Source organism: Brachyistius frenatus, unplaced genomic scaffold (assembly GCF_029030835.1).
Source record: "Brachyistius frenatus isolate BFR_SWC_R1_liver_20210118 unplaced genomic scaffold, ASM2903083v1 Contig_91, whole genome shotgun sequence".
Lineage (NCBI taxonomy): Eukaryota > Metazoa > Chordata > Actinopteri > Embiotocidae > Brachyistius > Brachyistius frenatus.
In genome coordinates this window covers 582501-609928 of record NW_027210690.1, presented here as the reverse complement: position 1 = coordinate 609928, position 27428 = coordinate 582501, and the positions used below count along the sequence as shown (strand labels likewise).

General features: G+C 43.6%; 1 protein-coding gene across 2 annotated transcripts in view; it reads right to left on the bottom strand.

The window, feature by feature from the left end:
* Positions 1–20771, bottom strand: part of LOC138627798 (voltage-dependent calcium channel gamma-7 subunit-like) — a 30396-nt gene extending 9625 nt beyond the window's left edge. Inside the window, exons 1-4 of one of the 2 annotated variants that reach the window (XM_069710382.1) lie at positions 20559–20771; positions 5448–5643; positions 3531–3617; positions 2703–2843 (exon numbers count right to left, since the gene is read on the bottom strand). In XM_069710382.1, coding sequence (XP_069566483.1) covers positions 2703–2843; positions 3531–3617; positions 5448–5643 — 424 coding nt within the window. In that variant the 5' untranslated portion in view covers positions 20559–20771. Of the gene's footprint in view, positions 1–2702; positions 2844–3530; positions 3618–5447; positions 5644–14983; positions 15141–20558 lie in introns of those variants that run through there. The other variant, XM_069710383.1, reaches the window with a different exon arrangement.
* Positions 20772–27428: the final 6657 nt, after the last annotated feature.

Sequence of the window (27428 nt, the reverse complement as noted above, 5' to 3'; positions counted from 1 at the left end):
TGCCGTTTCACAGGTAAAGTTGTTATCGACTAAATTCTTTGTCCGACAGACTATTTTTAACGGGAAGTGAGTCTTTATTTTTCTCAGAAGGCGCAAAACAATTTATAGAGATTATCATTATTTCTTCTGTTAAAGACAGGATAAATGAAAAAAAAAGAAGATTTATTCAGAGTCTGTTCTTCATGTAGTTTCTCCCCAAAGGGCTGAAAATAATAATGCTCTTAAAATTTGAAATAGGCTGTTACCAAAATTATTTCTTTCTTTCTCTTTGTGATCAAATTTTTTGTCAAATTGTTACTTTTGTCAAACAAATATGGTCATTAAATGCACTATTTGCACTATTTTATGGTATTTTAATTGTATTTTACGTTTTTTTTATGATGTGAAATATCCCCAAATGTAAAAAGTGCTTTTGAAAATCACACGTATATGTGACTTTTGTCAGAATGTATATCTGTTTACATGATAAACCTAAACTTTACAAAAAAGGAAAATATTAAGGAAAGAAAGTATGAATATCAATAAAAAAGGACAGCAGTCATGTGATGCTTTTCTGCCCTATCGAGGAAAGATTCGTTATAATTTGCTTTTCAAACGCAGATTTTAACCTGTGGACGTGTCTTTATTTCATATGTTTGGCTGTTTATTTGCACAGATTTGTACGTCTGCGTCCATGTGAAGGTGTTTTGGTGTTTTTGTTTTTGTGCACGCACGTGTTTGTCTCCGTGTTGGCTCGCTGACATTCCCGTGACATCATGTGTCCAGTCAGCAGTCCACCATGCTAAGCTAGCATCTGTGAGGTAAAGCTCCCTCATGCCAAAAAAAAAAAAAAAGAAGCAGGAAGGTGATGTCATCATGTCTGCTCAGAGAGAGAGACAGAGACAGAGAGAGAGACAGAGACAGAGACAGAGAGAGCACAAAATAAATAAATAAATCCAATCGAGCATCAGCAGAACGTCCGACTGCGTCTGGAGGTAACTGAGCAGAAAGCCGAGCGGTGATGTCACTCTGCCGGCTGCGCTGACTCGCCTTCCCGACACGACTCCAAACCAAAAGACTCAGCGCTCCTCCGGCACAACGTGACAGGGAGGACTGCTTTTTAAAAAATCAATCAATCAATCAATCAATAAAATGTTATTCTATCATTAACAGCCATTAAAACAGGACGACGGATTACAGCTCGTGAAGTCGTACATCCCACGACTCCGGAGGGCAGCGACCGCCGGGAACTTCTCGTCCAACGTAGAAACAAACGTCCGCCTGAGGGTGAACCGCTAGGGTTTTGGCGGTCGGAGGTCAAAGGTCAAAACACATCTCTAACCCGGCACGCCGACTACGACGACATTTCACGCAGATGTCTGACGGGATTAAAAAAAAAAAGATGGAAGGGACGGCATTTGTGTTGCAGTCAGGTCAGATCCAATCAGATCGGTCAGATCCAATCAGATCGATCAGATCCAATCAGATCGGTCAGATCCAATCAGATCGATCAGATCCAATCAGATCGGTCAGATCCAATCAGATCGGTCAGATCCACCGCTGGCTCCTCCCCCTCGCCCCCTCGGCTGCTGTTAAACATTTTATTTAATCTTTTGTTCCCTGTTTTCTTATCCTGATGAATTTGAGGTCTTCACACCGGAAGCGGAGATTTAAAGTTGCATCGTAGAAGATATATTTGGATCTATTGCCCACTGATGACGCACCGCGACGCGCTTCTTTGAGGGAACTTGTTATTTATAAAACATTTTGACCTCAAACCTCTGATTTGGATCAAAATGAGAACTGCTTCCTCGGTGGTCCAAAAATACATTTTTATGATGGATATTATTGATCATTCTGTCAAATGTAGCACATTATAATATAAAATATGATCATATCGAAGCTTAAATAGGTTTTGGACTCGTGGAAAACTCGTTTTTGAAACGCAGCTTTTGAAAGTAAAAAATAAAATCTGATATTTCCTGCGTTTCAAGGACGAGAGATAAAAAAAAAAAATATTAAAAAAAAGTTCAAAACTGCTCGTCCTGCAAGAAAAATGTTCCCAATACAATTAAAGAACAATAAAGAAAAATGTTATTAGCAGAAAGTAACCTCAGCCAGTCTTTTCATCTCATACAGAACGACTCCTTTCCCGAAAGATTGTTTTTTTTTAATCTGCAGCAGCGGGATGAACTTTAAATCTTCACCATCACGGACAGTAAAGCCGGTAATTTAAAGGAAAATGAGGCTGACCTGAGAGCAGCTGATGAGAGTTCACGCTCACATTTTTTAATCATTTGATTGTGAAGCTTTTGATCAAGAAATAAAAATATTCCTCCGAGGTGGAATATTAGTTGGACGGAGTTCCACTTTCACTTTAAACACACTGAGCAGGTTGCATTTTGTGAAGCTAGAAAAAAAATAAAAAAATAAATATATATATATTTCTTTTTTTTTTCCTGCAGGCTCTCTGACAGCTCGTCTCCCCGGCTGCTTTTACAAAGACGGCCGAGACGCAGCAGAAAAATAATTGGAAAATGTGAAAGGAAATGTGTGACGAGATCATCCGAGAGCAGATGTTCCAAAACGGTGAGGAAAAGTAACCGCGCCGAAGTTTAGGATGTAATTTATGATGCGAGACTTTAAACAGCGTAAAAATGAAATAAATCAACTTTTCTCAGGACAAAGAAGTCGGTGTGGCGTCGGGCGTCTCTCGTCGTTACCTGACAGGATGAAGAAGATGCCGGAGACGAAGGCGAGGATGGTGCGCTGCGGCCGGATGTGTCCGATGTTGCTGATGACGAAGGCGGTGAAGACGAAGAGCAGCGAGACCATCGGGAAGGGAGTCGCCGTTCGGACCATTTCTGGGAGGACGGAGGGGAGAGAGAATAAATAAATGAATAAAAAATGAAAATAAAAAAAATACAAATAAAAAAATAAACCGCAGTTTGAAACGTTGAGAAATGTTCCAGTGAATCATCAATAATTTAAAGTTTGACCGTCCTCCTAGTTCTCGAGTCATTGCTCATTTTTTATGATATTCTTGTACGATTTCATATTATTGACCTTCATCGATGATATAAACCCGTGAATTCCTCATAAAGTTGATTACTTTATACGATCAAGGCCTTTTTTTCCCATAAATATTTGCTCAGTTCCTCCGAAAACAGTGTTCGTCCCGTCGTTGCTTAGCAACCGCAACTACAAACGGCAGCTCTGGCAAAGCTTTGGATTTCTACACGTGCTGCAACACCGGGAATTCGTGTTCGCATGTATTTGTACTTATTTTTTCGATAAGTAGCAAGTTTAATTTGTTTATTTCTGCCTGATGTCTAAAATCGATTGTTTAAAAAAAGAAATCTAAATTTTTGGTGGAAAATCTGCCCAAAAAAACAAAACCACCCAGTAAGTGAAGTAATTTGATATTGAGTTAGATTACTCATCGGAGAAGCTGACTATAAGCTTCTGAGAGTTGAAGGAAATATTATCCGACACAAGTTAAAATACGAAGACGTGAACGCGATCTTCTCGTCGACGTGAGTCGGACTCACTGAGGATGTTGGCGGTGTTTTCTGTCGTGATCTCGATCTCCGGCTCGGTGAAATACTCCGACGCCACACATCGACCCTTCTCAGGTCCTGAGAGAGAGAGAGAGAGAGAGGAGGTTAGAAACAGGAGAGAGTGTGTGTGTGTGTGTGTGTGTGTGTGTGTGTGTGTGTGTGTGTGTGTGTGTGTGTGTGTGTGTGTGTGTGTGTGTGTGTGTGTGTGTGTGTGTGTGTGTGTGTTGGGGTCATCTTTGGGTCGCAGACAATATGGCCTTTTTTTTGTTTTTTGTTTAGCGTATGGAAATAAAAAAAAAAAAAAAAAAAATCAAAGAAACACAGAAAAAAAAGAGAAGGCGGAGATTCAGAAAAGGACGAACGAGGTGAAAGAGAATCAGGAGACGAAACCCAAAGAGATAAAAAAAAATAAAAACAGAAACAGAAAGTGGAAGTGAGACAGATGGAGGTCAAGAGGTTCAGGAGAAAACAAGGTCTCAGCCGAGAGAGAGAGAGAGAGAGGAGACACGATGGTTAACCTCAAACTGTAGAGACACACACACACACACACACACACACACACACACACACACACACACACACACACACACACTCTCTCTCTATATATATACACGGGAATCTGTCAACAAAAATGATGCATTCACGCACAGACAAATGTGATATCTCTCCTCCTGCTCGCTCGCTCTCTCGCTCACGAGCACTCTCTCTCTCTCTCTCTCTCGCGCACACACACACACACACACACACACACACACACACACACACACACACACACACACACACACACACACACACACACACACGCTCGCTCGCCCGATCCAAATGCCACCAGCGTTTTCCTCCTCTGACCTTTTGTACCAGGCGTCAGACAACAACAGGGAAACACAAACATGGCCGCCTCCCCAGAGCGACGCCACGGCGACCCCGCAAACACGGAGACGGCCGAGTGCAACGAGGACGCTTGTTCTGTGTCCGTGTGTGTGTGTGTGTGTGTGTGTGTGTGTGTGTGTGTGTGTGTGTGTGTGTGTGTGTGTGTGTGTGTGTGTGTGTGTGTGTGTGTGTGTGTGTGTGTGTGTGTGTGTGTGTGTGTGTGTGTGTAAACACACAAACTTTGTGGCTTCAACACGTTACTTTATGTCGCGTTTAGCTGCGACGTTAGTTCTGATGCTGGAGGTCGTCATGGTAACCCAACAGGCGATCTGAGAGATCTGATTGGTTCATATTTCTGCAGCATCGCCCTGACCAGATTCACAGACGGGTATCAGCACCTGGAAGTCGGTGTCTCTTCTTTATTTCTTCCGCCGCGGTAAAAAGACGCTTCGCTGCTTTAAGTGTTAACTTTGTGGCGCGTCAACGCAGAAAGGGAATTTTTCTTCCCACGAAGTCAAAACGAAGACGTGAATATCTTCGACTCGCGCCGACGCAAACTCGCGACCCGTCTGCGTTGAAAAGTCGCCTCGTTTCGATCCGATCGGGAAACGATCCTCGTTCGGTTTGATGCGCCGTTCGTTCCCTGCAGACGTCCAAACGGCCTCCGGCGTGTTTTCTGCTCACGGCGGCGGTAAAAAGACACGTTGTGATCGCGGGCTGAAATAAACAGCTCGAACAAAAAACAACAACAACAAAAAAAGGGCCAGGAGGATTATGGGTAAAAGGGGGGAGAGCTGTCACACTCGAACAGACAAATCTAGTGTGAAACTGGCCTGGTGTCACACTGTGGTGTTTTCTTGTTGGGTTTTTTGCCTGTAAAGGAGAATAAATGTGTCTATTTTTAGCACAAAGCACCACATTTTTTTAATTTTTTTTTTAACAGCATCAGATTATTTGAACCTTCGTGTCTCACACATGAAAAAAAAAAAGAAAAGAAAAAAAGGAGCAGAATAAATAAGGTGTGAAAGCGTCACCGACCTGCCACGAAGCAGACCCTCCAGAGGCCGGAGTGCAGCGCCATCTTCACCTCGGTGGTCTGGTTCTGCTGCAGGACGATGCCCTCCTCCATCAGCAGCCAGTAGTCGGTCGACACGGCGACGCCCACCAGCAGCAGGCCGCAGGCGCCGAACACCGACGAGAGCAGCGTCAGGGCCCTCGTGCTGAACGAACTCATCTGGAGGAGGAAGGACAACGGCGGGTTAACGCGTCGGACGACGAAGCGTTGGCTTTTATTTCTAAAAGATTGGCGAGGCGGCGGAGTTAAAAAAAAAAAAACGAGAAAAGAAAGAGGTGACAGGAGGACAGAGATTGATTTAATTCATTGATTTTGAACATCTTAAAATATGCACCGGCTGCACGGGGAGGCGCGAAGAAGGAGGCCGAGGAATCTCTGATCCTAATCTCTCTCGACTTTCATTGACTCGGCCTGTTAAATATGTACGGACGGGAGAGGAGCATCGATACAGCCGCCTCTCATCCTGATGGTGTTGAAGGTGCGAAGCCTTGAACACCTCCTCACTCTAATCCTGAGAGGTTTCTGTTACAGAATACGAAGCAGGAACTAATTCACGGACACGGAAGTAAAAATAAAACAACGAAGCCCGGAAAAAGGCTACGAGGCAGTAAGTGATGCTCTGAATGAAGAGATTCTGGGAATTCAAGAGAGAAACTCTGAGAAGGAAAACAAATGAACGGAGTTCAGGAGGAAACAAGTGCAGAAGTGTCTTCAGCTGCAATACCAGCGAGTGCCACTAGAGGTCGGCTCCAAAAAGCCTCCGGCTCCATAGACTCCCATTCAACTTCTCTCATCAAATCCAAAGTGAATAAAATGTGTCCATCAGTTATCTCGGTGTTGTTAGCTAAAGTCACTCCTTCTTATTAGTTTTCTGGAGGTCCATCTGAAAATAATCCCTCATTCATTAGAAAAGAAGATTCAAGAAGACCTGGTTTTGGGGGCGTGTCTGTTTGATTGACAGGCCTGTGGTGCAGTCAGGTTACAGCTATCGGTGGGGCGGGACGTAGTATCGTCAGGTTTCCGATCAGATCGAGTCAGATCCACCGCTGGCTCCTCCCCCTGCTCATCCAAATATGGTCACTTCCTGCTACCAAACCGCTCCGAACTAGCAAAGATGGCGCCGGCTGATATCCGATCTCAAAGCTTCATAACGGCCGTTCAACAAACCCACGGGTGACATCGGTGCTGGTCGCCGACACAAGAGACACGGGAGGAGGACATTTATCAGCTGATTGACAAAAAAATTAAAATAAATCCATCCATCTGTAGGATGGGACAAAATATTCACTTTCTTTGCATCGTGATGAAAGAAGAAGACAAAGGAGGAGGAGGAGGAGGAGGAGGAGGAGGAGAAGGAGGAAGAGGAGGAGTGGGGGGATTTTAATGCCAACAGCAAAGGGTGAATTAAATAGAAAACAATGAGTCAGATGGCAAAGAACTGACTTCAAGCCTTCAGAGAGTTGAAGTCCGGCCGACTTTAAGAATGACAGAATCTGACTCATATTTTCCTTTTGGGAGTCACGTGGACATTTTACAGCTTATTTATGGAGACGTTAATAAATAATGATAAATAATTAAATTCAGGCTTTCAATCTGAAAGTTTTCCGTCCACACGCGACGATAATCACAGTACGTGACTGAAATAGTTCAGACGGACGTCCCACGTGAGCTTCCAGGTAACGTGCAGTGCAGCTCGACGCCCACTAGGGGGCAGAAACGCTGCCTCTGCTCTGCCGTACATCACTTTTAACTGTTCACACACACACACACACACACACACACACACACACACACACACGCACGCACGCACACACACACACACACACACACGCACGCACACACACACACACACACACACACACACACACACACACACACACACACAGAGCCTCATCCTTCCAGTCAAAATGGAGGTCAACATGCAGCTGACTGAAACACAGGAAGAACTACGGACTGAGATGAGTTCACTCATACGGACATAAATCACAATACATAAAACATAAAACAAACTGCATCAATAAGATCAACATTATTGTTCATATCGAAGAATAGTCGCTCCTTCACTTCCTGTTTCGGTCTTTCGTCGCTTCATTCAGTGTCTCTGTACGTAGATCATAAATTAAATCTGATAGTTTGAGTTTTTAAATCATATAAAGTTCTGTAATATCTTCGTTCTTCTTCTCCTGATTCTTTAGTGCTGCAAAATCCAAACTATAATGAACACGAAGTGTACATATATATATATTTTTTTTGTGTGTGTTGTTTTGATCATTTTAACCTGTAAAGTGTCTTTGTGTATTTTGACAAGCTCTAAAATGTATTATTATTATTATTGTTGTTGTTTTTATTAGTATCAGTTTTAGAAAGTACATCTTCTGTAAAACATATTACATTTGAATTAAAAGTAGTTTCACGTAACATAAACATTTCTTTTTGGCTTTCGATCCAGATGATTTTTTTTTTTTTTTTTTTACAGAAATTTGACCTTGAAAAAGACGCGTGATTAAATTTGTATATTAAAAAACCTCCAGACAGAAAACACACGTCAACTTTCTGAGTCGGGAGAAACTCCAGCAGCTCCGGAGCTTCAGCTCAAACTTAGACCATGAATATTTCAACAAAAAAAAGAAAACCTCCAGCTGTAGAAGTTGGTTTCACAGCGATTTACTTTTTAATAAAGCAAACTTTTTTACATCGTCCTGTTTAAAACGTATATTTCCAAGATAACCTGCATCTTTTAGTTGTTTTTTTTGGGCGTATCACAACTAATAAATGAGATTCAGAAACACGGTGTTAAACGGAGGTTCACGGACTCCAAAAAATGTTGCTTACGTCGGAGGAAGCAGAGAAAACGAGAGAGAAGCCGATAAACAGAAATGAAGTCGGCAGACGAGATCAGAGCCGGAAAAACAAATAAGAAGCGGGAAAAAGAAAAAGAACAAAAACAAAGAAAAAAGAAAGGAGAGGAGACGGCGAGGCGTGACGTCATCGTGGAGACGGCGAGGCGTGACCTCATCGTGGAGACGGCAAGGCGTGACCTCATCGTGGAGACGGCGAGGCGTGACCTCATCGTGGAGACGCCGCGGAGCACATTCGGTGTCGGAGAGGATCAGACGTGAGTCACCCGCTGCAGATATTAGATGTAGTAAAACAGAAATAAAAGCCCGCGGAGACGACACGCAGGTGATCAACAAACGGGCAACTCTTTTAAAAATCTTATCAAAAAGTACTTCCTGGTATGTCGTCAACAACTGGATGAATTTTGGGGTCATGAAATATTATTATGTTGGCATGAATCAAACTGGTGAAGAAAACAGCCTTTGATTGGATCCATGTTGGTCCGTTCAATCAGCTGGATCCATTCATCACTTCATGTTGGATAATAGAGTCACGTTGGTTGGTGACATATTCATAATATTATTAGGATATTAAGTATTAATATATATAACAAAGCAGTTTGGTGGAAATTCTTGACATAACTGGATTAAGTAAATCTAAAAAAATAAGGAGATGAGAGGAGAGGAGAGGGAGGAGAGGAGAGGAGAGGAGAGGAGAGGAGAGGAGAGGAGAGGAGAGGAGAGGAGAGGAAGAGGAAGAGGAAGGGAGAGGAGAGGAGAGGAGAGGAGAGGAGAGGAGAGGAGAGGAGAGGAGAGGAGAGGAGAGGAGAGGAGGGAGAGGAAGAGGAAGGGAGGGGAGGGGAGAGGAGAGGAGAGGAGAGGAGAGGAGAGGAGAGGAGAGGAGAGGAGAGGAGAGGAGAGGAGAGGAGAGAGAGGAGAGGAGAGGAGAGGAGAGGAGAGGAGTTGGTGCACACGTCACAGAAAAAGACGTCCGTCTGAGACGTCAGCGGCTTCAGAAAAAGTCTCGTCCTCTCGGATGAGACGAAGGTGATTTGCGCTCAACTCGTGTAAATAAGCTTCAGTCTGAAGCGCTGAGAAATGTCAGGCAGGAAACACACACACACACACACACACACACACACACACACACACACACACACACACACACACACACACACACACACACACACACACACACACACACACACACACACACACACAGACAGACAGACAGACACACACACACACACACACACACACACACACACACACACACACACACACACACACACACACACACACACACACACACACACACACACACACACACACACACACACACACACACACACACACACACACAGTGGAGTACCTGCAGGACTCAGATAACCGTCTCACCCTGCGGTGCCGTCACAATCGGTTCGTTCGAGGCTGTTTCACATTCTAGTGACTGAAACCTGCACGAGGACGAGGACTCTCCGACTGAAGGGAATTAAAGGCACCAGATGTTAAATGTGGGACATACAACGCTGCCCGATGGAGGCCGAGCTGGCTGAGGGAAACTGGAACACATAGAAATGGCCATTTTCATAATTAATATAATATTCATAATTATGTTTTTCATTGGTGTGTAATCACCTGAAAACTAAGAATCATGTTGCAGCCAAGCAGCAGCGGTGACGTCACCTCGTTGGTTTGTGAACGTTACGAATCCTCCAGTTCAGATTCTGTCCGTCATCATCTTTGCTTGTTCGGAGCAGGAAATGACCATATTTGGACGAGCTGGGGGAGGAGCCAGCTGGTGGATCTGGCCGATCTGATTGGAAACCTGACGATGCTACGTCCCACCCACCGATAGCTGTAACCTGACTGCACCACAGGCCTGTCAATCAAACAGACACGCCCCCAAAAACAGGTCTTCTTGAATCTTCTTTTCTAATGAATGAGGGATTATTTTCAGATGGACCTCCAGAAAACTAAGAAGAAGGAGTGACTTTAGCTAACAACACCGAGATAACTGATGGACACATTTTATTCACTTTGGATTTGATGAGAGAAGTTGAATGGGAGTCTATGGAGCCGGAGGCTTTTTGGAGCCGACCTCTAGTGGCACTCGCTGGTATTGCAGCTTGAGACACTTCTGGATCGGAACCATCTTATAGACCTGAAGCTACGAACTCTTTTATAAACCGTCTGTCGTTGCACCACAATCTTTCTACAGGAGACCAGAGGAGACAAACCAAACACTTAGAGGACTTTTTATGTTTGTTTTCTCTTTCAAGTTTTACTGCTAGCGTAGATTCTCTTTCACGCATGGGAGGAGATGGTGATGGGTAGTTCAGCTAGTTGCTATGTGCAACCTCACCACCAGGTGCCACTAAATCCTAAAAACTTTTCCTTTAATTTCTGTAAATGGAAATTGATGATTGCAAGTGGAATCTAACCAACTAGTGTATTCAATAAAATGTGTTTTGGTTAAAACTACGCAGCTGTGTGTATTCATGCTGTCACTTCTGCTATATTGGATAAACAAAGAAAGGCTTACAAATATACATTTTTTAATGAATAATTGTATTACAGTTACTTTGACAGGAAAAGTGTGGAGATTAAATGTAATGTTAACATTAATTTCATTGACCTTTCTGAGACCTTTAATCTATAATTCATTGATCATTTCACACTCAGCTGCCGTCACTTGATGCAGTTTTATCATTTTGTAAATGTCTTATCGGCATTAAAGTGCAACCATGTTTGCTGTATGAAATGTTATAACTATATATCTACAAAATCATACGCACACAAAAATCTATTTTGGGGATGCTGCTGCTCTGTAAACGATTTTTTTTTTTTTTTTTTTTAACTGTCGTTAAAAAAAAAAATCTAGAGAGAGACAGACGCTGGAAGAAATGTGGGTTTGAAGGACACAAACCACACACACACACACACACACACACACACACACACACACACACACACACACACACACACACACACACACACACACACACACACACACACACACCCACACACACACACACCATCCCTTTAGAGGACATTAGATTGACTGACACTAACCACAATCACTACCCGGCCTCAGAGCAGCTCTACTGTAACCTCATCCTAAAGTTAACTGTAAACCAACTCCTCACACTTCAATTTAATAATTTAGGTTATGGGAACTGGTTTTTTTTTGGGGAGGCGAGACCCGACAATGTGACAGCGGAAAATAGTTTTGGGTCCTCACAACGTGAGTAAAACAAGTACACACACACACACACACACACACACACACACACACACACACACACACACACACACACACACACACACACACACACACACACACACACACACACACACACACACTGAACCCAGCCTGTGTTTGCTGAGATAGCAGACAACAAATGGGCCGGGATGAGGTTCTCTTTGTAGTTTTAAGCCTTGAGAATATAACCGCAATTCCCAGGTTCCACCAGCTGCTAACTAACTGTGTGTGTGTGTGTGTGTGTGTGTGTGTGTGTGTGTGTGTGTGTGTGTGTGTGTGTGTGTGTGTGTGTGTGTGTGTGTGTGTGTGTGTGTGTGTGTGTGTGTGTGTGTGTGTGTGTGTGTGTGTGTGTGTGTGTGTGTGTGTGTGTGCAGGGACCATCCAGAAGCAGAGGCAGCGTAATGAATCACAGATGAACGGAGCGTTCGGTGCTCAGGAACAAACAGTCAGAGGTGGTAATGAAGTGGGAGAAGAAAGGATGAAGAGAAAGTTAGAGGTGAGGACCTTCGTCGATGGTCGGAGAAAAGATGAACCGTAGAGAGACAAAGAGGAGAAAAAAAAGAGAGTAAAAGGTGAGGACGGGAGATGAAAGGAGGAAAAAGGGGAGGAAGAACGACGGATGGAGGGAAGATGGGAGGAGGAGGGATGATGAAGAAGAAAGGCAGCGATTTAGAAGCCGACAGGTGGGATTAAAGTGGGAAAGGTATGAAGGAAGATGAGGAGGGAAATGGAAAGAGTGATGGATGGAGGAAAGAGGAAGGAAAAGTAAGAAAATGAATGGATTAAAGAGAGAAAACTAGGCGGAGAATATTCGGTTGAAAGGAAAGAGGAACTATTGAAATATTAGACGACATGTATGTCTTCAAATTTATTCATATTACCTCATTTTTAACTACAAATAAATTACAAAGTACACTTACACCAGTAATAAAATACTGTATGTAAATAAATTAAAAAAATAAAACAATGGTACTCTTTTTGGTTAAACAGCGTTTAAATTCGAGCCTAAAGATCATTTCTGCAATATTATTTTTGTGTTTTTTTTTAAAAGTTTGAATTCTTTTTTTTGTGTGTGTGCAGAAGTTTTAAAATACAAATTCATGAAGTGTCTGAAAGGAGAAACATTTTCCAGTCCAGCATTGAGCAGCTGGCTGGGGAGCTGTCCACCTGCCTTGGTGCTGAAATCCTCCCTCCACTACAGTCAACAGCTCTGATTCTCCTCTCCTCTGACTAAATGCACTGACTTTCTTTCACTCTCATTTTCACTCTCTTTCACTGAACTACACATTTGTTCCTTTTTTTAAAAATGTTTTTTTTTGCATATTTGCTGTAGGTCGTTGTTTTTGCAGTCTTTTGTTTGGACCCACAAAGACAACGCGCTGGTCACGACTAAATACTGAAAAGGAAATGTTTTGAAACAACTTTGAAAATGCCCTTATAGGTTTCCTTGACCCAGATTTCTGTACAATGCTGAGGCCCGAGAATACCGACGGTTTCCTCTGCGGGAGACAAGAAAGCACGAAAAAGTTGTGTTGTTGCTGCATGTTGTCTCCTTCCGCATGTCCATTTTTTTTTTTTTTCCCTGAATGTAAAAATAGTAATACAAGAGTCTCGTGTCCAGCACAGTTCTATTTGAAACAAGATATTTTTAGAAGTAAACATCTATTATTTACACTTTTATGTCTGCTATATTTTTCTTCTCCAGAGGTTTAGATTTTCCTTCAGGAAGGAGACGAAGGTCAAAGGTCACCCTATTGTGCAACCCAGTATCACGGCAAAGCGTGAAATAGACACGCCCATCTACGACAGCAAAACGTGAGATAGCCACACTCTGGGCTGTCGAGGGGTGAAAGTTACACGCATTTAAATGTCATGTGACCAAAGTCACATGACGATGATGTTTGAATCCAGGAGGAGACAATGTTTGCCTGGAATTAGATTTTTGCTTCCTAACTCCGATCATCAAATTTTCCTGTACATCTCCCGGCTCAAAGCACGCTGTAGGTTTCATTTCCGTCCACTTCAGGAAAACGTCTATCTCACGTTTTGCTGCAGTGGATGAGCGTGTCTATTTCACGCTTCGCTTTGAGTCCAGGTTGCGTTCTGAGCAGGAAAAGACACTTCGACAGGACAAATGCTGTTCGTCTTTGACATATATTTTTAAATCATCTTTATTACCTGTCATTTAGTTTTTTCTTCAGCATCTGAATATTTGCCTGTTTTCTCTGTTAACTGGTCCACAGAACGACTTTACATAATCACAAACCCGAAGCGTTGTTAGCAAGAAAACCGAGCCCCTCCGGTATAATTTACAAACGTAAAGATATACATCACCAAGGGTTAAAATGAATCTGCTTTTTCATCACGAAGCACAAAGGCTCCAAACGACACCCCTCAGCACAGTTCACGTTTTTATTTGCATTCATTATTAATTCTATTTAATTTTTATTGGAGGCTTAGACGTGTCCTCAATGAAGTCCAACTTAATGAATGAGTATGTGTTACTAATTAAGGCATTAAAGCAGGGTCGTCGGTGTAGGAGTGATAACAATAAGTTCCCCTTAATCAGGAGCTTTGTGCATCTGAATTCATTCCTGGAAATAGGCCATTTACAAGGAGCCCATCGTGCGGTCCAGTCTGAGATGGTTTTTTTAATCAGCTATCAACAACCCTCTTTATTGGTTCTTATAGTGTTGCGTTGGTGCGCTTCAAACAGTATAAAGGTTGTAACTTTATTAATAAATTGAGAAGCACAATTACCAACACGGACGAGTCGGGCTGAGATACATTTGTCAATCAGATTAAAACTGAAGTGATAATAAAGGTTTAAAATGGGATATTAAGAGTTTGGACCCGCTGTGGATGAGTCATAAAACAAATGTTCACCTCTCTGTTTGAGAAGATATCTTTTTGGGCCTTCAAACTTTCCTTTTTACAACGACGGATATGACTGGAACAACATTTACGACAGCTCTGTGGACGGGGCTTATGCGCAAATCAGTTTTGAAACCAAAATGAAATCATCAACTTCTCTCATGAAATACAAAGTCAGTAAATTTTTTCCACAAGTTGCTGTGGTGTGATTAGCTAGTTTTTGGGGGCGTGTCTGGTTTGATTGACATGTTTGGGGTACAGTCAGGTTTCTGGTAAAGGTGGGCGGGGCATATTCTCCTCTAATTCTTACTCAGATCCAAACCTTGCTCCTCCCCCGCTCGTCCAACTATGGTCACTTCTGGTTTCCAACCAACTAAGAGGGCGACGGCCAACATGTCAGACTGGACACTTCAAAACCGCGACAGAAATACTTTATTTTTTGAGTATATCGTAATTTGGTGAGATAACTGATAAAAACAAACAAACAACATAACTAAACATTTAAATGAGCTGCTGAACGTACTTCTCTGAATAATACCAGTCTTTTGGTCACGTGTGGTTCAGAAGAGAATTAAAAAACTCGGCTGCCTTTTCTGCTCAGCTCTGTAAATGTCTTTTCGGATTCCTTCTAGGAAACTTCTATTCAGGAGAGAAACCTGGAGAGGATTGCAATCTTAGCCCCCCCCCAAAAAAAAATATAAATGGCAGAGAAATAAAAAAAAATAAAAAAAAAGGCAAAGCAGATGAAACGAAGATGAAAGACTCTGCCGGGGTCAGTGTGGAGCGACTTGCAGAGCACCAGGAAAAACGAAGCGTCCCACGATGCCGGGTGGGGGGGGGGCTCCACAGATGGCGTTCCCAGGTTAGTTTGCTAGTGTTGGGGGAGTGGGAGGAGGAGGAGGGGGGAGTTTGTTTTCTGTCGAGAAGGCAATATGTCCCTCCGTCAGCAGCGAGAGGGCTGGTGCCAACTGGCAGGAGAAGAGATGGATATTTAAAGATGGAGAAGACTGGAAGACACGACGGAGAGAAGAGTCATGGAGGACAGGAAGACAGGAAGACGGGAGGACAGACGGAAAAAATTAAAAAAGATGGAAGGGAAGAATGTGGGAGGGGTCGCAGGTCAGAAACATCTATTCGCGATAATAAAAGCAAATTCAAGCGATCTCTCTCGCAATATTTGCCGAAGCTTGCAGGTTTTTTTTCTTATTCCAGAGATTTTTCTGTGGTCAGCAGAAGCTGTGCTGAAAGTATCAACGTCTTTTCAAACAGAACTGACTTCATTAACACAAATCACTCCTCATTTACAGTCAGAAAGGCTCCTCGTCACCAAATCAAACTACAGGGAACCGGAACAAGCGGGAAAAAACCCCGGGACGTGACGGGTTTGAGGGAAACGTCTTCACGTAAAAATGATCTGATTAAATGTTTGTGATCAAAGGAAGTGATTCCATATTATTGGATGTTAAATGAGTTTAACATCCAGTTCTCTTTGTTTGTTTCATCCAGCAGGTCTATGTGTTGAATGAACATGAATTAAACAGCATCTAAAGCTCTTATTTTGAAAGGCTGATGTAGTCCTTGTTTCTATATTCCAGTCACAGACTGTTCTGATTTTTTTTTTTTTTTTACTTTTAGCCCCGTGGTTCTCTAAGATTAAATAAAAGACTAATCTAGTTCTGTGATGGACGCCATGATTATTATCACTGATTAGATATCGGTGTTTATTACTTAGTGCTTCAAAAAAATTGATTTTCGAGAAAATCCGCCGCAAATTGAAACATTTTTGATTGCAAGAATCACAGAAAAACCTCAGCGAAATCCTGGAGGGACCGTCTATAGGACGAAAGAACTCAAATCAATTTGCAAAAGGGAAGAAAGAAGGAAAGGAAGAAGTAGGAGGGTGAATGTTATGAGACATAAGAACTGGTCAAAAAAAAAAGACGAGGAGAGAATGAAAAGGGGAAACAGAAAATCAGGAAGGAATTAAGAAGGAAACGAGGAGAAAGAGGACGTGGGGGGAGAGAGGGGGTTGAAGGAGGAAACGCCAAAACCAACTTATCTTTTAAATATAGCATCAAAAATTCTCCATATGACATTTCTAGGAATTTAGCTGAAGCACGCTTCGGTCTCCAGAAGCCACAAGAAGACTCTCGTTTCTCAAAGCGGTACTTAAGACGATGAAACAAACCCTCGTCCTGTAAACTAGAGAAACGACTGCTGGACTGATAAAGATAATTAGCTTATGCGGTGGGTAAGAAAACACACACACTCACACACACACACACACACACACACACACACACACACACACACACACACGCACACACACACACACACACACGCACGGGCACACCGGAGGGCCTGCAGAGTGTTAACGTCCTGAGGAGACGGAGGGAATAACAGAGGAGGGAGAAGAAAAGGAAAAGAGAGCTTACAGGGAAAGACCTTGGCCCAAAAACTGAGGAAAGTCCTTGTACCACACACACACACACACACACACACACACACACACACACACACACACACACACACACACACAGCACATCACACCCACACATGCACCCCGGCCTGGCAGGCAGCGTTAAGCGTGACACATCCTACATGCCTCGTGCGCAACGTGCAACAGCAGCATTCACAAAAGCCCCCCCTCCTAAAAAAAGAAGAGTTGGCGCCACCGGCCGGTCACGAGCACGTCGTCATTCACCTTCACTCAGTTGGACTGTTGTGTAATTTTGTGGTTTTTCGAGGTCACATTGGTCTCCGACGGAGGAGTCGACCTCAAACCGTGCGTGCGATTCAAAACGACGAGAACGACGATGACGGCCGGAGAGAAGAAGTCCGAAGCGGTTCCAAAAAAAACACAAAAAAGAACAACACGGTGGCTGAATCACGTATGGAGACAGATTGACAGATTGATGTCTTTATTGACTCTGAAACCTGTAATCCCTCGAAACTCTGTCACATTTCAACTCGTCACATCAGTGAAAGTGAGAAAGACGAGCGGGATGTGAATGTGGATCCAACATCTTCTCTTTACGCACACAAACAGGATTTGGTCCCTTTTGTCCTACAGAGTGCAACTCGATCTGCGAGGACAGACTGGACGAAGATGGATTCGTCCCTGGTTGTAGGATTAATTGTGTAGAGACCGGAAAAAAAAAAAAAAATCCCAGCTTTTGTGTGTGATGTGGCCAAAAGGAGGCAGAGGCGTTTTATACGCGGTCATTCAGAACAACAACAACAACAACAACAACTTTTGTCATTGCCAAATACGAAGTAGTTTGTCTCAAGTAAAGTCCTGTCAGACTTTCAAATAAGAAAGTTGTCAAAGTTAACAGGACACGAACGAAAAACAAACATCCTGAAGTGGACGAAGCTCACGTCACATAGTTGGAATTAAGTTATAAAATAAGAAACAAAAAAATGTGAATTTTATTGATTGCTTGAGCTTTTTTTCACCACGAGTGGATCTCAATGACATACATGCTCTAAGATCTCGTATTATTATCTTATTATTAATACGGCTCTAGTCCCGATTTAAAGGTCTCCTGTGAACCTTCGGTAAACGAAGCGGCGACTCGCGTCGTCAATCAGACGTTTAAACAACTGAAGCTACGCGTGATTAATTCCTCCTCGTCTCAGAGAACATCAGGGCGGCCGACGGTGACCAAACCTCGTATCTCATACGCGCTACAGATGAACAAGCAGCTGTTTATTTTATCCGACCTTCTCTTAAATCACCAACACCTCATTCAGACTTGCAGATGGAACATTATTCGAATCCAAACAGCAGAAATGGATTCTGTACGTTTCCTGTTCTTTCTATTTGATTGGATTTTTTTTCTAAAGTGTGAAATAGACACGTCCACTAAGGGAAAAACGTGAGATGGTCACGCTTTGGGGCTGAATATGGGTCAAAGTTACACGTTTTTACTTGTAGTGGATGGAAATGAAACGCTTTGAGATTTACAGGGAAATTAAACTTTTTTTTGCAAAAAAAAAAAAAGCACATGGTTTGGATTTACAGAAAAACGTTGTCACCTCCTGGATTCAAACCTCGCCGCCTCCCGTCGTACCTACTAACAACCACCACAGAAAAATGCCCTTTGTACTTGTTCGCTGCGTTAGCTCGGTCACGACACATTTTTATATAAGTTTAACCCCTAAAAAACTTTCACGCCCGACGCGTGTCCATCTCACGTTTTCCTGCAGCGGACAGAGGGCGTGTCTATTTCACGCTTTGCCGCGATACTAGCTTGCGTCTATGCCCCCCTCACATCCAGAGAAGTTTGTTGTTGACCTCCCAAAACAACCTGAAACATCTCGCAGATAAAACCTCTTTGCATTTCTTGAACTCATCAGATCAAACATGAACTCCACGAGGAAAAGAGACGCGTCCAATCGGATTTTTAGCCTCATTTCTGTCCCGTTCTCTGGCACTCTTCTTCCTGTCCTTTTTATTTTTTTTTTTTTTTTATTTTATCCGTCCCGGTGCCAACATGAAGAGAGCTCCACCAGTTCACCGTCCAAATCAGCATCCGCACACAACACGTGACATTAGAAATTAAAACCGAGTTAAACAACAATTCATTTGGATTTCTGACTGACATTTTTCTGGTTTCGCGTCGGCCTCTCGGACGGAGATCACGCACGCTCGCCAGGAAATCTCTCGTGTGCACGAGTCTGAAAATAGGATTTTGCGGGGGACGACGTCAACATTCGATTTAAACACTAACTTTAGGATCGTACAATCAAAGCTACACCCAGTTTTTTTGTATGCTCATCCAGCCAACTCCGCCTCTGATTGGACCTCAAACCAACTAACCTGGAAGTTTCCATTAATCTGCTCCATCCAACAGAACGCATGTTCACGTGTCGTAGGGAGTCTGAGAGAGGAAGACGTTTTCTACCAATGTGTCACAGAAAGGTTTCACAACACTGATAACAGTTTAAACTCTCATCACGCTGCTGCTGCTGCTTCTTTTCTTTTTCTTTTTTTCTCATTCAGGAGGAACATCTGTTCACCTCTGGTTGGACTGAACTCTCAAAAATGCAGATTGGAAAAATACACACACACACACACACACACACACACACACACACACACACACACACACACACACACACACACACACACACACACACACACACACACACACACACACACACACATTATGCATATTGTATGTAAGAAGCGAGAGAGACCCAATAAGAAGTGCTGCAGTCTGCTGGAACAGCATCACAGGATGGGTTCCCCAAGAAGGAGCCAAGAGTTGGTTTTTTACACACACACACACACACACACACACACACACACACACACACACACACACACACACACACACACACACACACACACACATATATAAAAATACACACACGCACACTGTCCTCATCTCTCGCCCTCCCCTCCCACCCTCTCCTCTTTCTCTCCGACACACACACACACACACACACATACAGCAGTGACACCATCACATCATCCTCACACACTTTGCCCCCCCCCTCCACCCCCACCCTCTCTCCTCCACGCGCAGCTGGGAGCGAAGCAGCTTTACTGTGCTGCTTCTTCTTCTTCAGACTGTATTCAGACTGTACAGTATATCACAGCGGCGCTCATCCCTTCTCTCTTAAAAAAAAAAAAAAAAAGATGCACCACCACACTAATAATCAGCGCGCGGGTACATTCCTCCACTAACAGGCGAGGAGGCAGCCGTGCAGACTCACTCATCAGCAGCAGCAGCTGTCAACAACAACACCAACAAAACACAAATATAAACAGCGCGCATCTTCTCAAGACAGACTCGTCTCTGAGACAACGTCTCTGGCCGAGAAAAAAAAAAAATGTTATGCCAACACAGCCACACACACACGCACGAGCGTCGTTTGCGGATCAAACAAGAAGTCCTGACGAGCGCATGCAGCCTCAAACAGCCCCCTCCCGACCCCCCCGTCAAAAAACACAAAGAGTGCGAGAGGCTCTATTAACAAAAACAAAAAACAGACGCGAGGTGGGAAAATGATGATGATGGTGGTGATGATGATGCGAGATGCACGGGTGGAATATGAAACCGCGCAGTTAGAAATAAGCTCCTCACCCTGCAGAGCGGAGAGCTGGTCGGACGGTGCACCGAGATCTGCGCGCGCCGGGAAGCCTGGCCACCTAAAAATTTGCAGTTTTCCCTCCTCTCTCTCTCTCTCTCTCTCTCTCTCTCTCTCTCTCTCTGCTGCTCACACACACACACGCACACACACACACACACGCAGACACACACTCACACACACTATCTCTCACTCTCTCGCGTGTTTCCCCGAATCTCCCCTCTCCTGCTCTCTTTGCCCCCCCTCTCTCTCTCTCACTCCTCCTCTTCCTCCTCCTCTTCCTCTTCCTCCTCCTCTTCCTCCTCCTCTTCCTCTTCCTCCTCCCTTCTTTACTTCACTCTGCTCTTTCAGCACTGCGGAGAATCGCTTGAATTGGCTCCACCGTAGTTTGGTTATAGGGAAGTGTGTGTGTGTGTGTGTGTGTGTGTGTGTGTGTGTGTGTGTGTGTGTGTGTGTGTGTGTGTGTGTGTGTGTGTGTGTGTGTGTGTGTGTGTGTGTGTGTGTGTGTGTGTGTGTGTGTGTGTGAAGGAGGGAGGAGGAGGTGGCGGTGGGGTTACAGTGATGTAGGCTAGCTCACGCACGCGCACACACACACACACACACACACACACACACACACACACACACACACACACACACACACACACACACACACACACACGCACACACACACACACGCACACACGCACACACACACACACACACACACACACACACACACACACACACACACACACACACACACACACACAGAGAGAGCGAGAGAGCGTGCTGGTTGGAATTGAGGACACATCTTGCAGCTGACAGCTGACTGATTCCAACATGCAGCAACAATTAGTGTCATTCATGAACAAAACAAACTTGTAACTATGGGGGGAGATATATATTATATATATACATATATATATATATATATAATATAAATATCAATATTTGAGGAAACTGATCGATAAATCTCCAGTCGGAATGGTTCGGAGCTAAATTACTGGTAATGCGATATCGGTGTCACGGCAACAACAAAATAAATTAAAATAAGATGCCTGTCCGCTGCAGCAGAAAAAAAACGTGCGATAGCCACGCTTTGGCTCGTCGAGGGCGTGACAGTTACACGTTTTTTTCCCGCAGTGGACGAAAGAGGAAAGCTACGATACGCTTCGAGACGCGTGATGTACTTTTTTTTTTTTTTTTTTTTTTAAACACGGTTGAGGTTCGGAAATAAAAAACAAATCGAGGAAAACGTCGTCGCCTCCTGGATTCGAACCCGGCATCCGATCCTGTGTTCGCAAAAGGAAAGTTAGCGCTTCTTGTAATATTATGACCTCGTCAGAAGGAAGGAATAACTGATGATAATTGCATCATCCTGACAACTAACTACAATATTATTATTATTACTAATATTTGAAGCCAACTACGGTGACGAAGAGGAGCTTCACCGGGGATACGAGCCGGAGGATGACGACGGGCGGCCAGCGGGCGGGATCTTTTGTTTGTTTTGGTGCAACGCTGTCGGTGTTATTGGATTTGAGACGACTGAAGTTCTCGGTTGAAACCGTTTCAGGGAAAAAGTGGCAAAACGGGTTAATTATAGGAAAAGTGGTGTTGGGAGGGAAAGAGAGAGAGCAGGATGTCACATTTAGAAAAAAGAAAGCGTGCATGTGTCTCTTGCATGTGATTGTGTGTGTGTGTGTGTGTGTGTGTGTGTGTGTGTGTGTGTGTGTGTGTGTGTGTGTGTGTGTGTGTGTGTGTGTGTGTGTGTGTGTGTGTTATGCCTCCGTACCCTCTTTCATGGTTGAGTGGCCCCATCAGCCCCTGGCGACCCACGGACTGATACAGTAGGCTGTGCTGCCTTGTGACTCACTCTGTGTGTGTGTGTGTGTGTGTGTGTGTGTGTGTGTGTGTGTGTGTGTGTGTGTGTGTGTGTGTGTGTGTGTGTGTGTGTGTGTGTGTGTGCAACATGGGTACATGTGTGGGCAACAATCATCCCACCTGCATAACACTAAGCCCACACACACACACACACACACACACACACACACACACACACACACACACACACACACACACACACACACACACACACACACACACACACAGGCTTCATGTTTGGTTTGTACACAAAGATATTTGCTGATTTGTTGGTTTTTTATCAATTCAGGTATCCTTCGAGTCTCGGACGGGCTGAAAAAAACAACCCATAATACTCTGTCGGAGGATGCGTTAGGATGTGAAGATGAACACGTGTTCTGTTATAATTTGAGTTTAAAGACCAAAGTTTGAAATTGTCAGACTTAACGAAGGCGGTGTTTTTAGTTTTACATGATGACTCCGCCCACTCTTCAAGAAGACTTTTTTTAACGGTTTCCCAGAACTTGTGCTGTAGATTCAACCTCACCGGCAGCAAAACAAAAACAAAACTGCTTCACTCAACCGGACAGGTGACATTAATTTTGGACAAAAAAACAACAACGACGACGATCAGGAAGCACTCGAGGACACGAAAAAAGAGGAGGAGGATTTCAAAATAAAAGAGGAAGAGATGCTTCTGATATCGATGCTCAAACCCAAAGAACACTTTCTGATCGCTGCGCAGATCTTTTTATCCATCTTGTTTTATTGTATTTGTAAATTATTTCTTATTTTTGTGTTTCTATGCTGCCGTGACGACGACGGATCAATAAAGTCTCAATCTATAGACGCCGATGACGCGAGGAAAAAAAAAAAAAAAGATCCTTAAAAACGCCGCACGCCCGGCTCTATTCATCATCGTCCTCTCAAAGCCCCACGAAGAGCCTGATGGGATCTGACGTGTGCCGCGTGGTCGCTATAGGCAACCGAGTCGAAGGTAATCACGTCTTTTCACTTCACGTTGACTCTTCGCAGCCACATTCCTCACACGTTTCCATCAGATCTGTCCGCAGGAGGAAAAAAAGAAAAAAGAAAAAGAAAAAAGGCTGAGTTCAGCCTTTAAATTGGGTCGACCTCCACTTCAGGTGAGCTCCTCATTTCTGAGATTTACGGAGACGAGCTGGCTGCTTCCATAAATCCCACATCGCCCGGAGGGAAACTCTAAACTTCTAATCCAGGGAGGAAAGTGTGTGTGAACTGTTTATCATGTGCTCAGGCTGTATGGAAAGTGGTAAACGGGTTTTTCTTCTCTTGTTATATTCAGACCAAGTAACGGCAAACAAATACCATAAAAAAAGGTATTAATTTACTTATCATGATTATTATTCTTTTTACACGTCTTAGTTAACACAATATTGCGTTTCACCACGATGCTGATGATACTCCGGTTTACCTTCCTTAGAGAATATCCGATAGACTAATTGGCTGTTTGACTAATAATTTTCTCTGAACTCTGAATGTTAAAATTCAGATATTTAAGGAGGTAACTATTTTTATTTTATTTTTTTTATCATTGCAACAGAATCATCATCGATATTTCTTAACTTAATGCAACAATGTCGATCAGGTAATTTGGAAACTATGCTGAAGTTTTCTAAAGAATTATTGTTACGTCACTGAATACTGTCTCAAACTCAATGGATCATATTTACAATCTAAAAACCAGGTAAAATGGCGTTCAGACTGGCAACACAAATGGTTTTTTTTCATATCCAGATTGATTTTTGAAAGACTGGAAAGCAAAAAAACAAAAACACGTGTAGCTACCTGCACGCCGTTACCGCGGCAACCCACCCAGGTAGATCGGCGACGCCTCGAACGCGCCGAAATCCGGTTCGCTCAAAACGCAGTTCGACGATGATGAAAGTCTTCCGACCGGGACGCCGGTCGAAGGGTTAAGGAACCTCCTGCCGTTTATGGTGTCATGTGTGACTCATAACCACAAACATAGTGCTCGCCGGGGAGCACATGGCCTCGTTCACCGGTTATTCCTGAGTCAGGCCAACTGGTTCCTGAGTCAAACTGCCTTCTGCACAGATCGCAGTAAAAAGATAACCGTCAGACTTTGCTGCACTTTTCTTTTCTTTTTAAAATCTGACGGCTGCTTCAGATCCTCAGAGATCCGTGTCGAAAAATGCCGCACTCGTAGTCGCCGTGAGGTGCGCGTCCACCCGGCGAACAGCTGTTCGCAGGGAACGTATAATAATTGGGGAATGATTTTAAATGGAGAAATAACCGTTGGACGGTTGGCAACTTAATTAGAGAGAAACTGTGGTTTGTTTTTAAGAGATGAGTTCGCTTCGGCGTCTGTTTAACGAGACGTAACCGAGAAAAATCATCTGTATTATGTACATTAGCTTAAATGTTCAGATATGTTCAGCTGATGAAGGAAGGCGTGTGAACGTTTGCTGGATCTTCATCTGATTGCGGATTGAAAGAAATTCTAACGTAAAAGGTAAAATAAAGATGCTTTCACCTCCATATTTCATCCATACTTAGTTTTTACAAGAAATTGCCTCGATTTAAAGTCTGATTACTTTTCGCTCCTTCGAACCGGTTTTCTGTTTCCACGTCGGAGTGACGGCCGACGTCGGGTAAAAAAAACAACCAGTTAAACACTTAAAGAAAAAGGCTTTTTCTCCTGAGAGCAAAGCAAATATCACTCAATCAATACTAACGTCCCTTCAGAGGGACAGGAGTCCATTTTAAAAAGACGAAAGCGATAATCAACAACTATAGAAAAGGCTTGAGGTCAGGAGAGGACTCGCGATCGATACGTCCATCGATCCGATTCTAATAACTTCAGAAACGTCCCGTGAGGACGGGAAGCAGCGGGTCGGCGTTTGAAGGACCGCTTTCAGGAAGGTGTACTTCAGTTACTTCACATCTTCAGACCTGAAAACGTCCTAAATCTCTGCTTTCTTTTTTGTCCCCGAGATTAAAACAGAGCGACGACCTTTCGGCCCGCGCGATTGGTCGGTTTGCTCTCGCTGTCGTCTTGGAGATAATTGGTACGTGTGATTGGCCGTTCTGTGCGACTGGGGAGCAGCTGGGTCCCAACGCTCATTAACCTCCCAAACGGCCACCCGGAGCCTGGAGGAGGGATTATTATTACTATTGATAATAATCCCATAGTGACGAAGTCTGGTCCTGAACAGGGCGGACAGAGACAAAAAAAAGACATTTGATGGTCTTGTTGAACTGAAACTAACCCGACCTCAACAATCTTCATCGGAGAGAAACGACAACAAACACGTCTTCTGGATCCGAACGGAAGAACGGCCGGTAGCACTCGAAAGACTTCAACGTAGCCGAACTGAAGCTTCTGCTTAACTCTAAAAACTCCCGGTGGACACCAGAGACCTACTACTACTTCTGCCCGGGGCGTCCTCCAGGAGCTCCACGCTGAAGTCCAACTCCCTCGGCACCGGGACGCTAAAAGGAGGATAAGTGGGCACCGAGCCACGAATGTAACTTTTATTTAAAGGGGTTTAAGGGCCGCGTTGTGAGGTTTTTAAATCAGTGATAAAGCATCAAGAAAAACGCGATAATGCTCAGATGAAAATAGACAGCTACTGTAAATGACAATTTACAGAACCGAAATGGAGCTCTGCAGGAAGAGCTGCTCAACCAGCGTCCATCATACATCCTCCTCCTTTTCATCCTTCTGTTTGCCTTATTCCTTTGGGGTCTCTCTCGCCCCCTCGTTCTCTCACCAGGCTCTATTTTTAGCTCCCTGCTGGGGAAATCCAATACGTGAGCAGCTTTATATATAGAGGGCTGTACATTGATCTACACATGTGAGCAGCAGGCATTGAGATGAGGGAATTTCTACATCAATGGGCTGCAGACACCCGCCTCGGTAATGAGGGATAGCAAAGCTCCTTGTGTTGGTGTGGGACAGTCCTGCCTGTTTATTTGTGGGATTTAATTTTTTTTAAAAAGGGTTTTTTTTTCGACAAAAAATATTATAAATATGAACCGATCTTCCCTTCATGTTTAGTTTTCTGTATAAATCATCAAAGAGTTCAAACGAAGATTTGACTTTTTTCTCATGAAACATAATTAAAAAAGGTCACAGCTGTGTTTACGCTCAGGAAAACATATTAGCTTGTGTGAAATTAACGGGTTATTAAACACATCATTTACAGTTTGGTAGTCGCACAGTAAATTTATGATTCAGTGTTGGATTAAAAGGATCCCACAACACCATTAAAGCTTTAATCTGAATCTTTTTTATTGTCTGGTTCTGTTTTTGAAGTGGGTTTTCAGTCGTCTCTCGTCTGTGTTTAGTCGCAGCCTACTTTGCATTTCATGTGGAGACTCATCCATCTTGCAGTGAGGCTATTCATGTGCAAATGTTAAGAACGGTTAAAAAAAAAAAAAAAGATATTTATATATATATATATGCATGCAAGAAAGGTACGACTTTGAGTGCAACGACGCAAAAACATTAAGAAATAGCTGCAATTCCTCTAATGGCCACTTGGTGCTGCCTCTAAAAGTGAGTCGATCCCAAACAGCGACGTCACCCGTCGGTTTGCGATCGCCCGTCCGAAGTCTCGATTTCAGCATTTTATTTTGGCCTTTGTCATCTTGGTTGTTGTTTTTTAAAGGCAGAAGTGACCATATTTGGACGAGTTGGGGAGGAGCGAGAGGACCGAAAGCCCCGCCCACCTTTAGTGGAAATCTGACTGCACCACAGCGCTGTCAACCAAACAGACACCCCTCCTCCCCCCCCCTCCTCCCCCGACTCCCCAAACACACCGCTGAAGATGGGATTATTTTCAGAAGGACCGCTGGCAGGTGACTTAAGCAAATGACACCGTAACAACTCGTGGAGAAAAAAAAAAAATGTACGTATTTTTATGAGGGAAGTTAAACAGGTTCCAGCAAAAAAGAAAAACTGAAATCACAGCGAGACACCGAACGGCTGAAAGACTCGTCTGGTGAAAGAAAGT